The 17578-nt window shown below is 38.0% G+C and overlaps 1 protein-coding gene across 3 annotated transcripts in view; it reads right to left on the bottom strand.

The window, feature by feature from the left end:
- Positions 1-3832: 3832 nt before the first annotated feature.
- Positions 3833-17578, bottom strand: part of kank1a (KN motif and ankyrin repeat domains 1a) — a 75088-nt gene continuing 61342 nt past the window's right edge. For all 3 annotated transcript variants that reach the window (XM_017695518.2, XM_017695519.2, XM_037531756.1), the window contains 9 exons: positions 17100-17249; positions 13394-13493; positions 12778-12972; positions 11325-11412; positions 9243-9462; positions 7748-7890; positions 6628-6828; positions 6206-6304; positions 3833-4803 (listed from right to left, as the gene is read on the bottom strand). In XM_017695518.2, the coding sequence (XP_017551007.1) occupies positions 4741-4803; positions 6206-6304; positions 6628-6828; positions 7748-7890; positions 9243-9462; positions 11325-11412; positions 12778-12972; positions 13394-13493; positions 17100-17249 (1259 nt within the window). In that variant the 3' untranslated portion in view covers positions 3833-4740. The remainder of the gene's footprint in view (positions 4804-6205; positions 6305-6627; positions 6829-7747; positions 7891-9242; positions 9463-11324; positions 11413-12777; positions 12973-13393; positions 13494-17099; positions 17250-17578) is intronic.

Below are 17578 nucleotides of genomic sequence, written 5' to 3'. Positions count from 1 at the left end.
TAGGTTAGCTCAGTGAAGACTGACCGTGTGCCACCTTTTTCTCTCTGTTTCAGGGCGATCCTCCTCGGCATACCAAGGGCTGTGTGGGAGTTCAGCTCCCGTCCCACTCAGGACATTGGTTGACAGCTAGTTTATAAAAAAAAAGAGACATATCGGAATAAAAGCTCGGTTTCTGGACGGCCATTTGCAGTTAGCACAGTGACAGACCGTCTCAGTTGTTTTCAAGGCAAAAGTTTAGAAAGCCAGACGTTTAGCATGAGGCTAATGCGGAGTTGCTTCTATAAAGGGGCCTCGAATGGCAGAATTTCTTTACTTTGTAAAGCTTTTACAAAAGTCAGCAACCTGGCCACGCAAAATATTATTCTTGAAATAATGTCATGTTCATTATTTTTCAGTTAACTTCCAATCTGATGTTATACGAAGCCCATAAAGGGCCTTGGTATAAAGAAAGGTAATGGCATTGTATTATCTCAGTGATTTTGCATTCTCTTGCAAATGCAGTTGATTTGAACATGGCATTTAAACATCTCTTTTTATAAGGTAAAACATCAAATGAACTCTTTTGCCATGACTACACGGGGTGTTTAAACCAGAGGTTGAAAGAGTGAGACCCTGAAACATCCTCAGGTTTGATGATATAGATTCAATGCTTGTCTTCTCTGCAGAACGTCTTAGTTCCTCTGCTTAAATCCTGTTCAGTATCAAAAACCAAGAAAGAATCAATTCCAGCCACTCCAGGAAACGAAGAGTCGACTCCAAAGCTTTGCACTCGATTCCACAGAAAGACGAATTAGCTTACAATCAAGCACCACTGTCAGCGCCAAAACATCTGACTGGAGAATCAGGTACAACTGAGACTGTTAGTCAGCTAAGGTAATTTAGTTAGCATTAGCTCCCCAAATTGTAATGCTAATGTCAAACATAATTAATATTGGAGTATTTATTTTTGAGGTGTGTCCTTTCCTTGTCTTGTTTTTTGGGAATTATTGTGTGAAATAATTGACTCTTGGAATCAACTCCATCGATTCTCGTCACTTGAATTCAGAGTCGAGTCGACTCCAAAATTTCTGAAATCGGACAGACATCAGTAAGGCTGCGTCCAAAACCGCAAATACTGTTATACTGTTTATTATGTCAAAATAGTATTAGTAGTATACTTAGGATGTGTGGTATAGTTGTGTGTGGTTTTAGAGCATCTGCCAGTTAGATGTTCTGAGTGAATTTTCCTATAAAAGCTCTGTTTGGAACAGTCAGACAGATTAGTCCATGTCTTCATCAAATTAGTTTGGATTCCTATGTAAAGAGCCACGCATGCGCACAAGTCATGCCAATGAACTCAGATGCTGTCATTCATCATGCTTGGCTAGCAATGCTGTGCAGATGCAACCAGTACAGGTATATTACACAGACAGTGCAGTTAACCCATTAGTGTCCACATCTTCACCTTTGAAATTTCTTGTTCTACCATTGTGTTAGTTCTTCAGAAATATTTCATTATTAATTCATTGCTAATTCATTCAGAAATTATTAACAGAATAAGGCCTTTATTGTGAAGAACAGCTAGTTCCACTTGGGGGGAGATGTGTGTGTGTTAGTGGAAAAAGAGAGCACGCCAGACGTGAGCTGAGCAGCGAACAAGCTGTTAGTAAAGAGAAAACTGCTTATGTACAGCGTAGCTGTGGCCAACAGCTGGATATTAAAGCACCATGACTTATGTCTCCTAATAGCTACAGTATGTTCTCTGAGTGTGGCTGAGTACAAATCTTTAGATTCTTGTTAATATCAGTTAAACTATATGGCTAAAAAAGTAACTATCACAACTTTATCATGATAAATTTGGTCTTTTGGTCACATGGGACTACTAATGTTCAGCAAAGCAATAGAAAGGCCAAATTTGACTGTGAATAAAAGTATGATATGGGTATTGTTAGAAGTGGCCTACCAATGTAAAAAATTCGAATACGTTTTACATTAATATACATAAAGCTGTTCCTTGAGGACGTTGATTGAAATTCGGTCTATGCACACATTCTCATCCAATAAAAAAATATTTTTCACCATACAACTTTTTCCAACTTTTATTTTCCTTTAAGATGTATAAAAAAGTGTTTTGGTAAAATAATGTAGTATAAAGTTATAAAATACTTTAAAGTTTAAATCTAATTTAAATACTCTTGTCTTATTGCCTTTGGCCCCATTGACAGTTTGTGAATACCCCTGCTTTAGACCAATCAGATTACATTCTACAGCATTTTTCCTGATAAAATTAATATAGTGTTGGGCATGATGGGGTTAATAGTTCTTCAGCCTTGGCTGATGCCTGCATGTCTGTTTTTCGAAATAGCAGTTCAAATGTCACATTGTTACTTTAGTATGGCTTGTCCACAAGTCCCTTATCATCCCTGTAACAATTACTATGCAAGAAAACATTCTTGTAACAATTTATTTGCTTCATGTCATTTAAGTGAAGTTTAAGTAGGCTAATTGTTGCTTGGGATACTAGGGTTTATACAGCAAGACATGCTGAAATTCAGAGAAACAGATTTCCATTGTGCCATTTAGTTGTACTTTACACTTTCTCTGCATTAGCCTCGTCCTGGTAAATGTTTGCAGTGCTACACCCGGCTCAAAATCAAGCACAGCGATGCCCATCAGGCAAGTTAATCATCATGATTCATATTCTTGAACTACCGCAGTTTTCTCTCTCATACACTGCACAGATGAACTACATTACTGGGTATAGACAGCAGTTTCTACCCACTACCCAGCATTGCTGCTTTATGATCCATTTCTCTTGTTGAAAAAAAGAAACACAATTAAATTATATGGTATAATTCTTGTTTGTGGCTGCAAATGAAACGCTGTTTCAGACGGTGTAATAAGAAGAAAAGTCAGAAACAGAATTGTTTGTTGGTTTGGTGAGGCAAAAAGGTATGACAACTAGCCTAAACCTAATGTACCTTCAAAATAATAAAAATGAATCCACTAACCTTGTAATTTAGAACAGGACTGGAACATAAAAGTTCACAACGTTGTTTTTCACTCTGAAAATTTAACAACACTTAATGGTATGAACTGCATCAGGTGAAAACTCACCAATAGAGCAAATCTTGACATCTTTACATTTACTATTTGGTTTGTGTGCAACTGCAGAAAATGTGTGTTCTTACACTTTCTTTACAGAGAAAAATGTTTTCTGGTAATTAGTGCAAAATGTGTCTTTATTTAGTTTAACATTGGAAATAAAAATAAACCCTAAAACATAGTGTGACATAACGGGCCAAAAAAAAAGGTCTTGAAGATTAGAGGAGCAACAAAATGCTGATAAACAACACTTTGTCCTACTTTCCTGTATGATTCAACCCTTACTGTTTATCATCTAACCCTTCACAGTACTTTTACTGTTTCAAGATATCCTTTAGAGAGCCTGTATCTTTTTCAAAACATCAGGACCAATGTTAGCCTGCAACATGGATGCATTTGAATTTCACTGAATGAACTGGGTGGCATCTTACATTGCCTTGCTGGAATATGTCACTTGTAGTGGTTTTTGTACTATAAAATGAAAAGAACAGGACAAACGCATCAAAACATTTGCTAAACATCAGTGTAGGATATACATGCATGAGAGGAATTATTTTTGACTGCCAGTATTTACAGATCAATGAAACGTCACTATCTCTCCCACAGTGGCAGTTAGACGTCCAATCCAGTAGAGGGAGGCATTGCACTGCTCTGGAAACCCAGCAAGTTGATCACTGGCTTCTGAACTGATTCATGGTTTACTGAAGTGTTTGACAGATGAAAGCTAAGCGACTGAGACCAGAACATGTACTTTTAGTAATGTTTATTAACGGGAAAGTAATAGGAATTCTGAACAGTCATTTTCAAAGAAAAGTACCACGTAAAGTCTATGATAGATGTTTATTTACCAGACAAAGGGGACTCCAATCTACATGTCCATGTACTGTAAACATTTACATATAATGAAAATACAATTATCTGTAATAAAAACTTTTTAATTGATAAATATTTAACTTCTGTGTTCTGTTAGGATGCAATAGTAAATATCCAAAATACTGTGATTAAATAAAAATGGCATGTATAAAAGTAAGGACCATGTCCAATCTTGATATATACTATAATGTTTAAAATTTTGTAATCCAACCTCTCATATCCATTGCATATGTCTACCAGAATTCTGACAAAAGAAAATCGATATACACCCTCTAGGCTGCACAACCGAGTCGTATATACAGGGTTAAAATATAAAGCTTGAGTTCAGGCAACGTCGGCCATTTCTTAGAATTGATTTAGGATTAAAAACAAAAGGCAGCAGAATCTGTAGATACAAATCAGACAGTGGAGGAAAGAGAACATGGACATATATATATTATAACCTTTAATATCTACATTAATTTGACTTAACTTGAAGTTGCTCCGTTACAAAATTCCAGTTGATGTGAATTTCAAAGTTGCTGTAGCAGACATTTCCTTTACATGTAGCACTTGCTGGTGATTTCAGGCACAAAAAAAAAAAAGTGTATTACGGAACTCGCTCCTAGCTGACAAGTTCTCTTAAAACTTGAGACATACTGAAGTCAGAAAAAGTGCTGAATACAAAAGGCATCTGTTTGAGTCCTTTGCTGGGGTTTGGAGGATCGCAGAAAATAAACACTAGGCACAAATGAACCATAGGGAATAGCAGCAGTGAAAGGGTGAGGAAGGTGTACGGCTTGTCTAATCAAACATGCCCCGCCTGGTAGGACTGGGTGAAGTCTTCCTGCCAAGCCGAGGCGTTCCCTGTGGGAGATGAAAGACATACTGCAACACCAAGGAGTCAAAAGGATAATGAGGTTCAAAAGTTTGGAATCACTTGTCACATTAACACACACACACACACACACACACACACACACACACACACACACACACACACACACACACACACACACACACACACACACACACACACGTATACACACACACATATACACACACATATATACACACACATATACACACACATATACACACACATATACACACACATATACACACACACACACAGAGTGATGAAGTTGATGGCTTTTGAGTTGTCTGAAGAAGAAGTCTGGTTTCAGATTTCTCCTGGAGGCCCTCAGCCATCACACACATTTGGTAAATTCCATCAGTAACATTTAACACATGATTTAACTTAATGATCAGGTGTTGGGATAATAACTACAAAGAATACTGGGCTGACAAGAGGAGACATTTGTAACAATTTTTGTAATGTACAAATGTTCAACAGTTATACTGGGAACAAGAAGATCTATGATGATATGTGGTTATGTAGTAATCTTTCCATCAAGTTATCTTCTTTGTGATTAGATCACCCCTTTTGAAATTTGAGACATTCTGAATATTTTAACTTCATTTTTGAAGCTACACAACTTACTAACATTCAAGGTTGCGCAGGACATATTAACAAATTAAAATTATTTTATACATGTGTGGCTTATATATAGAGATTGTTCTGATCCAATACTATGGAGAAACTCAGTATAAAATGGTAAATTGGATATGAAAGGTTAAAAAGAATGAATCTGATGCTGTAACAATTCTATTCTGAGATTGCGGGGGCAGTCGTGGGCTGGAGGTTAGGGTACCAGCCCTGTGACCGGAAGGTTGCCATTCCGATCCCCTCGGCTGATCCAGATGACTGAAGTGCCCTTGAGCAAGGCACCTAACCCACAATTCCTCCCCGGGCGCTGTGGATAGGACTGCCTACTGCTCTGGGCAAGTGTGCTCACTGCCCCCTAGTGTGTGTGTTCACTAGTGTCCATGTATATGGGTGTTTTACTGCACGGATGGGTTAAATGCAGAGGTCTAATTTCACAGTGTGCAAACACAGTGACAAATGGTTCTAAATTCTATTCTATTCTCACACACTTGTGTGTTAAGCAGTAGGGTGTTTGAGCAAGACACCCTACTTTTACATTATCCTAGTCCTAAGTCAAAAACATCAATAAAAAAAATATTTTAATGTTTAGTAATAATAATTATTTGTTTTTTTAACAAAAACTACTGTGATATAGTGCCAACTTTAGTTTTATATTATAGAAAGCATGAATTCAAAAGTTTTAAACAATGTTTCTAAACATTTAAATGGGTGATACTGCTTTATGGAAGAACATCAGGCTACAGGGAAGAAGTTACTTACTGGTGACTGCGCTTTGGAAAAGTTGACATGGGCATACAGCAACACTGCAATGTCTTTGTGTCCAGCTTCCAGAGCAATGGACAAAGCAGTACTTTCATCCTACACAAACCACAAAAACATTAAAAAAAATGATGAAAATTTCATGATGATTTTACTAATAGAAGAAATAAAATCTGTAAACATCTCTCTTGTCATTTGGAGATACTTGTTTTTCTTTGGAAAGTAACAATATGTGCAAAGTAGTTTCATTGCAATTACAATAAATTTAAAACTAATTCTACAGCTTAGTTTTTATAAATTAATTTCATGGACTAGGGAGTGAACTGTACATTTTAGAAAAAAAGGGTTAGGAAAATTATATTTTCCATGATACGGTCCTTTAAACACGTTTTTTTTTTTCAAATGAGTTGGTGTTCACTCACGTTGTCATTGAGTGTGGCGTCGCAGCCTGGCTGGGCCAGCAGCAGCTTGACAATCTCCACATGGCCGTGCTCGCTGGCGCACATGAGCGCTGTGGAGCCCTCATCATCCTGGATGTTGACATCGGCCCCGCAGGCCAGAAGGGCCTTCACCATGTCCATCCGCCCATGGCTTACCGCCAGCATCAGCCCTGTCTGACCAGCCTGGAGGGCAGAGGGGCCAGGGACAGAGTTAGGGAGGGCAGGTCAGCAAGACTAAGTAATAACAAGTTTCAGACTTTTAAATGGATATGGCATGCTGAAGATTTTAGAAGCAAACAGCTGTAAAGTATGACATGATTACGTGAAATGGCTCAAAAATATCATTAACTACATACATCAATTTATAAATCTGGACAAATCTGATATTCAGTGATAAAAAAAACCCAGTCACAAGCGAATCAGAAAGCAAATACCTCAAACTATCTACATAAGTAGACATGTTTAAGGGAAAATCCACAAAATTTCTGAAAAATTCACTCACTAAAAAGTCATTTAGAGAGGTCTGATGTGAAATGGTGGATTGTAGAGAAACTTCAAGAGTCACAATTCTTTACAGTGATCCAGAGTCAGAAACCATGGATTGCATAGTCACAAATGTAGCCATTTTATTTACTATCCAAAATGACCAGTTCCTACACATGACTTCTGAGTATTATATGTATTATTGATAACGGTCAAATTAAATAAATCTAAAAAAACATTTCTACATATAATTCTCCACCCTGCATGCAGTTTATAAAATACATTTTGGGCCAAAACCCCACAGAAAAATGCTGCATGGCTCAGGCAATGAATTTGCAACCATGTGTAGTTTACACTGCTGTAATTTTGTACAAAGTGAAACCTGCTTGTACTTCAGCACTTATTGTTTAGTAACTGCCTTTTCAAAAGACATTTAAAGCAATGATAATAGCCAATAATGCTAGCCCTAAAGCAAAACACCCAGTGAACTCAAACTGTTCATCACTCATTATTTACATCTGCAGAAAATCATGAAAATTTGTTTTGTGGTTATAATTCATTTACTAGTTAACGCTAAACACTTTTCATGTTTGAAGGTTCATTCTCGGGTCACAGTGACCTGGCTTGCTTTTGCGTTGACGTCCCCTTTGCCGAACAGCTCCTCCACCACCCTCATGTCTTTAGGAGCCTCCACAGCAGCTAAAGCAGCTAGCATGATGGGAGTGTAGCCTGCCTTGTTCTGCTGATTGACGTTGCAGACGTCTGTGACAAAAGAGAGAGAACCGGAACATCAGAGAGGGTCCAGAGCCCACCCTTCCAAGTCGGTGCTCCTTGAGGAAAGACTTCCTTTGTTAGCTTTCAAGAAGGGGAGATACTCTACATGCAAGCTATTGAGACAGCACAGCTTTCCGATGAGGAGGAAGAGTAGGGCTAAAGCAGTTTTTATTGACTGGCTGTGGGGCCTGGCTTGGAGAATGAGAGCAGACAATGGGGACAAAGGGGGCCTCTTTCAGAACACAGGGTGTCAAGAGTGGGGTGACAAAGAGGAGCTGACAATAGCCTTTTCTGAGAGAGAAGTGCCGGCACCTCATCATGCACAGCATCAGAGGCCATGCACAGAAGCTGCAAAGAGAGCTGGAGTAATGTAGAGAGGGGCTTCTTATAGAAGGTGGAGGAAGGAGGAAGTAGAGGATGGGCAATTAGTGCATCATGAAGTTTTTTAGTTAGGCAGACAAAGTCAGTCCTGTCTGCACAGTGAAATCATACAGCACCAGTCAAAAGTTTGGATACCCCTATTCACATTCAAGGGCTTTCCTTCCACTTGTCACAACAGAGAATATTTGTCAACACATTTCTCGAATTCCTTGCAATGGGCATTGATAAAATACAAATGACTGTTTACACATCATCCATTAAATTATGAGAAAACGCTGAAAAATTGATGGATAAAGCTTAATCTAAAAGCTTTTGCTAGAAATGTATTTCTAAGACAAGTGGTTTGATGTGAAATGGTTAACTGTAGAGAAACTTTTAAATACCATTCAAAACAACCTGTAAAATATTTTTATCTTACAAAGGCCTCCATGTATCTCTTTACCATGAATGCTTCTTTCCTCCAAATGTTCATAAAACATCTCAGGCATTAAGCAACGTATTGGTAACCATTTAACTTAATGGCTTTCTTGTAAAGTCTTATTAGAGTCATTAAACTGTCCTGATGGCTAAGTCCTATCACTACCACTTTGAACTATTCTGACACAGCAACTATGTCTAGAGTGGTGCATTTCACATCTAACCTGAATGACTTTGTTTAAATATTAAACATCTAATTACGCAGAATTATTGGAATTAGCCTTTATGATTAGTGTACAAAAACCATTAGGTGTGTCCAATCTTTTGACAGGTACTGTCAAACCACTAATGTGTTACATAAACTAATCAATGTGACATTCCACAAAACAAAACAAAAAAAACACAAATTAAAGCATTAAAAAAGTTGAAAAAACAGCAAGAGTTACAGCAGGACAAGATTTATAACCGCAGAGCAAACTATAAGCAAGTTGAGTAATTCAGGTTTTGAATATGAGGCACAAGCTATTAATGACTTTGCTCACCTGCGTCTAGCAGCTTCCTGACGATGTGGAAGTTGGAATGGGAGACACTGTAGTGGAGGGCGGTGTTGCCATTGCCGTCAGCCATGTTAACCACATGCTGCAGCAGGGCAGGTGAGATGCTCCGGAACGCATTCAGGTAATCTTCTACCATGGCTGCCACCGCAGTCTTCTGACTGGACACGCGGAACCACTCGTGCTGCACAGTGTTCATGCACGTCCTCTGTGAGGAAAAGTTCAAAAGCATTAGCGTTTCATACTCCACTGAGAAAATAAAAACATCTCCCAATTGTGGGGTGGAGCAGTGAACAGGAGATCAGTACTTTGTACTCAGAGGTGTAACTAAGTACATGCATGTAAAGTCATGCATAGCATAGTTCCTAGTTGATTATCAGAACAGCTTTCCAAATTAGCTCAGCATTTCACGCAATGAGAAATGGGGGTCATGGGGATACATGAAATATGATATTATTAATTAATATTAACTTCCCCGCCCACTTGTCCAAGGCCACATCCTCAGAACTCATATGTTTTGCAAGGGGGTGTTTCAGTTAAAGATAACTGAAATCAAGAATTGTCTTTTAAATATTACCGTATGATAAATTGTGTTTAATATGGCGAAGGGCATGAAGTAACAAAATAAAACAGGTCATTCTGATTTTAGGCTGACTTTGAGAACATTTTTATGGATTTATACACCTCTGAGGATTCTTGTGCTAGATGTGCCAAGAAGAGACTAAGGTCATTTTACTTTGTCCACATTCATTGACTCTTTGAAGAAACAACACTTTCAACCAAGTATTGGTTTAGTCTATGATATTAGGTAAAATACTGGTGAATTTTAATTATTGTTACTTTTTCTTTCTAATATTTTAAAATGTACTTAAGGGGTTTTCCTTAATTCTCTTTGTACAGTGTCCTTGGGTACCTTGAATGGTGTTTTAGTGGATTTATAAATATTATTACTATCCCAATAGAGGGCAAAAAGAGATGAACAAACAAGGGCATGCTGCATAATACTTAGAGCATCTTACAACAGCTATCAGCATGTCCTTGACGCTTTCAGTAACCCCGCACTTGTGAAACAGCATGAGCAGAACTGATTAATATCTGCTCACTCACTACAATCCTTTCAGTTTTCACGCTGCTTCCATCATCCAGAAAACAAATATGCGGCCATACACAAAACAAAATATGTAGATGCACCCCCCTTAAAAAATGAAGCTGCCAAAAAGAAGTACGGTGTCATAGCAGGACATTTCAGTGGATGGTTCCCAGGTCCCAACACAGCTGATGATATTAAAACATGTAATACCTGCTTCAGGTATACATGGACTGGCCAGGGGGCCCCGAGGACTATGTAGAGAATCACGACCATTTCTGTAAATGTGCAAATATAAAGAACCTTTTTCTGAAGCTTTGTGTTTAAAGAATCTCATTACTCAAGATGGTAAAATATTGGCCATTTATGTCAATTTCTATGTCTTCCTATGAAACGACAAGAGAAAAGCTCTTTGTATTGTTAAACAGTAAAAAGTACTTTACTCTCATATACACAAATTTATCCAAAATGCAGTTGCCTACTTTTTACTTAAAATATCATAATTCGTTTTTTGGTAAGTCTATTAAAGTTTATAAATTGGCTCCTATTTGGCTACAACATCAGCCATCCATGGCTTTGGGTTCAGGCTGGACTCCGTAACCCTGCCAGCGCACAGCTGGATCTGGCTCAAAGCTTGGGGCTTTCAGATCGGTCCTGCTCGCTGTTACTGCAGCATTCTTTTACACCGTATTAGCCACAAAGGAGCAAATACCCCCTTTCATGCCTCAGGCATGGTGAAGCACTGCACAAAGAACCATCCAAAACTTTAATTTGATATGAAGCCCTCATTTGTTCATCAAGAATGCTGATGGTGGTGAATAAAGCTGACATGTTTAGAAAAGGAAAAGGTTTTGCAGGGCAATGAGATGTTTAAGACAGAAAGGGCCAGTTGTGGACTGGGCTCAGAGAAAGGGGATTACTGGAGATCAGGGGATGATCATCCATTTTATTTATCTGGATAAGCAGGTGAAATGTTTGCTCACCACATCTTTGCTGGATAAAGCTTTGGGGTCACTCAGTTGGGCCTTGAGAACGTTGCATGCAGACAGCATCTTTTCACTTAACTCATACCTGGAAGGTACAAAGAAAACAGCAAGGATATATCATGGACATCTCCAAAGATTAGTCCATCTAGTGCGCTACAATTTAAAGCACAAAATGGAATATATCTGTATGCATCACTGATTTAATTGATCAAATCAAAAGTTCACAACAACAACAACAACAACAACAACAACAACAACAACAACTGTTAGCATCCCAAGAGCCAAATTTGATTATCATGTAGAACAGTTTTGTACCTCAAAATTTGTAAAGTCTAACGTAAATAGGAACTGAAAAAAAAAAACAAGAAAAAAAAAACATTAACTGTTACAGAATTGTGGTGTCAAAGTTGCGTGCTAAATGATTAACAGCACTAATGTTTGTTAAATACTATTTATGCATTTCACTTGTTCAACCTCTTGAACCATGCGTAGTTCCATCCTGAAGCCGAGCTGATCGCATACGGTTGCAATGACTGTAGCCCTCTAGTTCAAATTAAGCTTTTAAACAGTAAGTTTCATTGATGGCTCTCTTGCTAAAATGACAGCATTTTGCAGCTACTAAACTCAGCATTCACATGATGAAAATAATGTTAATGAAAGTTATCAAAAGGAATAAATACATTCTACAACTGCACTTTGTAGTTATGCAATTACAGACTGTAGTTCATCTGTTTCTCTGCATACTTTCTTAGCCCCCTTTTACCCTGTTCCTCAATGATCAGGATCCCTACAGGACCACCACAGAGCAGGGATTATTTGGAACACAGATCATTCTCAGCACTGCAGAGACACTCATGTGGTGTTGGTGTGTTAGTATGTGTTGCGCTGGTGTGGGTGGATCACACAGCAGTGCTGCTGGAATTTCAAAATACTAAATGCAATGCTTTTGAAAAGGAAAAAATCTCTAAGGTCAAATTTAAGCAAACAACACAAAGGTGACTAAAGCCCTAGTATAGAACCTTCACATCAAGTGAAGGCTCTCAATATATTAAAAAGCTTCACACACTTTTTATTTACAAGTATAAAGAAGTTTAAAAGAATCTTAGAAAAACAAACCAAAAAAAAAAAGCATCAATTGAAAGGCTTTTTAGGGAACCAAAAGTGGTTCTTCCGCAGCAATGCTCTAAAGAACCATTTACAGAATGCACAAGGAATTTGCCTTTCGCTGCACAGTAGATCACAACAGTAATATTTCACGTATGGAGTCAGACAGACATCCATTCCTGAAGTCTTCCACACAAACAGTCTGGTCACACAGAAACGCAGACATCCATTCCAGTAATTCATATTCACACAGACTCTCACTTGTAAATAAGGAGTGAGCAAAGAGCAAAGTAGAACTGTCTCAACGACACTCTGGATCCAAAAGAAACTTCACATACTAACATACCTCTCTCTGGTCTCCTGCTTGTCCTGACTCAAATCTTCCACATCCCTCTCCACGTCCACTGCTCCCTCATTACTGAACTCCTCCTTTATCGTCTCCTTTACACTCCCTACTCTTTCCTTCTCTTCTTCCTCCTCCTCCGATCCCGAAGAACTGCTCTCCTCAGAGCTGGAGTCATCACTTGACGTCGTCTCATACCTGGAGGAACAGGTTCACATGAACAGTGAAGGTTGTGGAGAATGATTACAAGTAAATTGGCATGCTGGGTGAACTAAAGAACAAAGGAAACACATTAGAACATTGTAAGCATTTTCTATTAGCCAAAGTCACCACATAAACAAAATGTGTTCTTTAAATGGTCAAACTGGCATTTTAAATTCAATCAGTTGCCTATTTAAATAACATAAATCAAAGAAAAGCTACATTAAAAGTAAGAGGTAGCTGGTTATTTCGCACAATGAGTCATGCATAATTATGTCACAATACTGTGGTACAACGATAAATTATCATTGTTAATATAAATGATATTCTGTACCTCACCAGATGAAACGAATCCAGCACAAAGTGGGCTCAAGTTTTGTGCACAGTGTTGAGATATTTAGAAATTTCCAGAACCTACCCTCCATTTACGCCAACAAACTGCAGGTTCTTTTTGGTGCCGTTGGTCCCCTGGCGTCCATCTTTCTTCTTCATAATGGATTTCAGGGTGCTCTGGCCACCTACATGAGAGGTAAAACAGATAATCTCAGCCATCTTAAACAACCAGTTTAACTGCATGGCAGCAAGTTTACAAGATGCACCAATATGGAACCTGTCATTTCGGCAATGCCAATACATATACACATGTTTATAAAATGTATAAGTTGGAACTAAATCTACTTGGATTAGAATTACAGAGAAATTTAACACTTATTTGTAGAGGGTTAAAATAAAGCACTTAATGATATTATCACGTTAGCCCAGCATTGCCAAAGCATTATGCTTCACTAGAATAGGGCTTCTTAACATCTGGGTCACTCCACCATTATTCTGTCTAAAATGCTAGAGGGGGGGGGGGGGCAACTGGTTAATCATGTCTCAACAAAGAAGGTACATATCCAGAGCAAAAAAACAAAAAAGAAAAAGAGAAGATGAACAGAAAACGCTTAAAAATAAATGTATGATTTGTTGTTGTGGTGTTAATGCTATGCGATTTATTTTGGCCTGTAGTTTGAAAAAATATGTCTTTTTGGGGTCTGTTTAATGAAGCAGGTTCATCTCAGATGGGCTTTCTGTTTAGTTTCAGCTTCACAAAACCTACCAAACACACACACACAGTTAACTTGTTTTATAACAGAGATTAATAACTTTGTTAAACCAGATTCAGACACTCAGACTTCGGGTTAATTCTTGTGTGCGTATACATGAAAGCATGTAGTTTACAACAGTCACTCGTGTGAAACTTGTGGAGGAGTTGCCAAAGAAGGGAAAAGAAAAATCACACCTCCTATACACTAGAAAGTAAAGCATTTATACTGGTACAAAAGCAATGCTGTCACCACTGTCATCAACGTTGCCAATAGTTATGTAACAACATTGGTGGATGCCTACATGAAAAATGTCTGTTATCTGCAGTTCACAGTTCCCATATTGTTGCATGTCTAATCTGTAAACTTGCAGTCAGTTTGCTTTGTTGGGTTAGACCTAAACAAGCTTGAAATTAGCTGGGTAAGCAAGACAGACCCTTGTGTAGTAAAACACTCTTGGATTAAGAATGCTCAAAAGATTCTGTAATACAAATTATAATTTATGAAAACTCCAAATGCATCCAATCATCAGAAGTAGACAAATGATCAAGTTAAAAATGTACATAACTTAGACAGCTTGTAAAATGAATTGTCTTTAATTTTACAGTACATCAGCAGCTAGCTGAGCTGGGTGTTGGGTGGCCCCAATAAATCCTGCTTAGGACCAAAAGGCTTGATCCATCCTGCATATCGTCACTGCCCATCAAAAAACAAGCATCTTCAAAATGGCAGCTTACAGGAGAAGATAAAAACGTTTTTTGCTTTTAATGCATGTTAATGTAAACACATTTTATTACGAGCATTTTTATCCTTCCATTCATCATAAAATGTTCACACAATGTAAAGGAGTTTCTGTGTTCAAATAATGTAGAAAAATAAAACTCTGGGGGGAAAAAATGAGATACTATTTTTTTTTTTATAGACAAGAGACGATATGCAAAATCAACTACCTTATATCTGTTTGACTCTGAACCAAGTATTCACTAAGCCACCAGGTGGAGCACACAAACACGCAGCTACTGCTGAACTGCACAGAAACACACCAATAATCTGATACCAGGATCTGATAGGAACCAGCTGTCAACACTTGACAATCTTGCTTGGCATGCAAAGTGAACCATACACATTTTACTGGCATTGCTAGGAAATGAGCAAGTTTCCTCAACATTTCCACTGGCCAATAACCACTAATCAAGACCATAAGCTGTACTTCGCCAAGTTGCTTTCTTATTTGACATAGTGCCTTGGGAAACTTACATTCTTCACAAAACACCAAAAAAAATGTAATAATATAAAAATTCCTTTTAATCAAAAAACATGATGACAGGCCAAAGAGTAAACACCAGATTCCCAAACTGAAAAAACTTTGCGCAGGAATTATCCAACAACAAAGATATTTTTAAGTAATAAAAACATAAATGTTATAAAGGATCAAACGCAAGAGTTTAAAAAAGGACTGATTCTGCAAGGCATAGAAACTTGTACCAAACCCAAAGTTATCCCAAACATTTTAACTACAGGCTCTGCGCTGCCAAATACCAAAGAGGACCTCCGCCTCTCTCCACAGAAAACAAAAAAAGAACACTTCTGTGAACTGCCAGAACATGCCTTACACATGTAGTCTCAGCCTGCCTCTCACCTCTTCTATCTGCATACGTATATGGCAAAAGTAGTCATGATCCACGTTTCCTTTATTTTGACAGGTGAGAACAGAGCTCTGTGGCCTGCAGTGCTAATGTGTTGCTCATTCCTCAAACAAAAACACAAGCGCTCAGTTACTCAGGCCTCTCTCCAATACAGTTACTTTGATAACAGAAGCAAAACCAATACTTGATCTGCAGTGTCAATAATAGTCAGTTTGGACTGTAACTATTAGAACTAGGGTCATTTGGGCCATAAATGTCAAATCTTGGTCAAACAAGGGGAAAAGTCCTAAATAATCTAATTTCTGCTAGCACCTCTATAGTAGTATATTAGCACTAAGTTAACATTCATTTAAAAAATTGATCCCAACTGTTGAAAACCAAAATGTGATTTGATGATTCCAGTTTCAGTTCCTAATGTTATTGGTTAATCTGACATTTCAAGTCAAGTCAAGCCAAGTTCTAACCAATCAGACAGCTAGCTTTATCCATTTAAGAAATCCTGATCTGGATGATTTTCCATTGGGAGTCAAAAGAATTTAATTGTTTCCTAAAAAAATAAGTAAGAATATTACTACAATACTTGCAGAATTTAAATACAAGACATATTATGATAGCCTATAGGATCCTGATGGCATCTCACTATTAGCAGTATGGGGTTGATTAGGCATGTTATAATCAAGCATTTCTGCCTTTACAGTTCCTTAACATTGTGTCATGAAATGCAGATGCAGAGTCTGATCAGGTATTTGTACTGTCCTTGGTAATATAGCTGCACAGTGTGCACTTCATGTAACAGTCAGTTAAACCAGTCCATCATTTACTGCCACAGTAAAATTACTTGATATGTGACTCTCTGAACAGACAAAAATCATTTTTAGTCTAGTTTTTTACTGCTGTTTTCAACACACTACTGTCGTTTTTCAAGTTTGTAGAAACATTTCTCTCTGTTTTGAACATGGTAACTGTGTAATCGCCACACATTCAATTTTATGTAGTTCTGCTTTACTGCAGTCCAAACACTGGTGCGGCAGATATTTCAAGTGACTGTCAGACTGTTTTCATTCTCCACTTTAAAATAAACATTTAGACAGCTTGTTAGCTCCTGAATTGCGCTTCACTGCCACAAGTTGTGGATAATGCCTGTTTAAGTCACCTCTGCAACAGTGGCGTATACAGAATGCAATGCAATGTGTTAAAATAGCCTTAACAAAAGGATCATAATTTGACCGAGCTTATTATAGCCATTACGGATCTATTTAAAATCAGCCTCCACTGGCTTCAGTACGAATCTTTCAGATGGGACAGCGACATCCCTTGAGCTAATACAGTTTAACCTGGTGCTTATTTTGACGCATTGTGTTCAACAAGTGTCAAAGATGTACAAAGATCTCACCGTGTAGAGCAGTGGACATCTGCTGGTCCATGCGGATCTTCTGTGCAGCCATGTTCTGTTCGAGGGTCGCAGGGTCTTCGGCACGCACGCTCTTAGTGTGAGTGACCTCGGTCCTCGTACTAACCAGGTGGGAGCTTGCAGTCTGTGTATCTAAACAGAGGAAAGATGGGTCAGCAGTGTTGGCAGAAGCTGAAATTGTAGTAAAGAAAAACAGTCTAGGCTGCAATATAGCATTACTGACATTTTTACCACCTACAGCACAATAATAACAAGGTATTTCATTTTGTGGAGGTTCAATAAGTTGGAACAGACAAAAAAGAAACCGTGTAGCTGATTTTGATAAAATGCTCTCAAAACTAAGAATAGAATGATCTTTATTCAACATTTCAAATACTGCACAGCACCATTTTTTTTACGCAGTGACGATATCCAAAATATGCTAAGAAATGCAAATTGTGACAATTTATCAAAATAACTAA

Source organism: Pygocentrus nattereri, chromosome 20 (assembly GCF_015220715.1).
Source record: "Pygocentrus nattereri isolate fPygNat1 chromosome 20, fPygNat1.pri, whole genome shotgun sequence".
Taxonomy (NCBI): Eukaryota; Metazoa; Chordata; class Actinopteri; order Characiformes; family Serrasalmidae; genus Pygocentrus; species Pygocentrus nattereri.
Note: the sequence above shows the minus strand (reverse complement) of the source record. Positions and strands in the feature narration are given on the sequence as shown.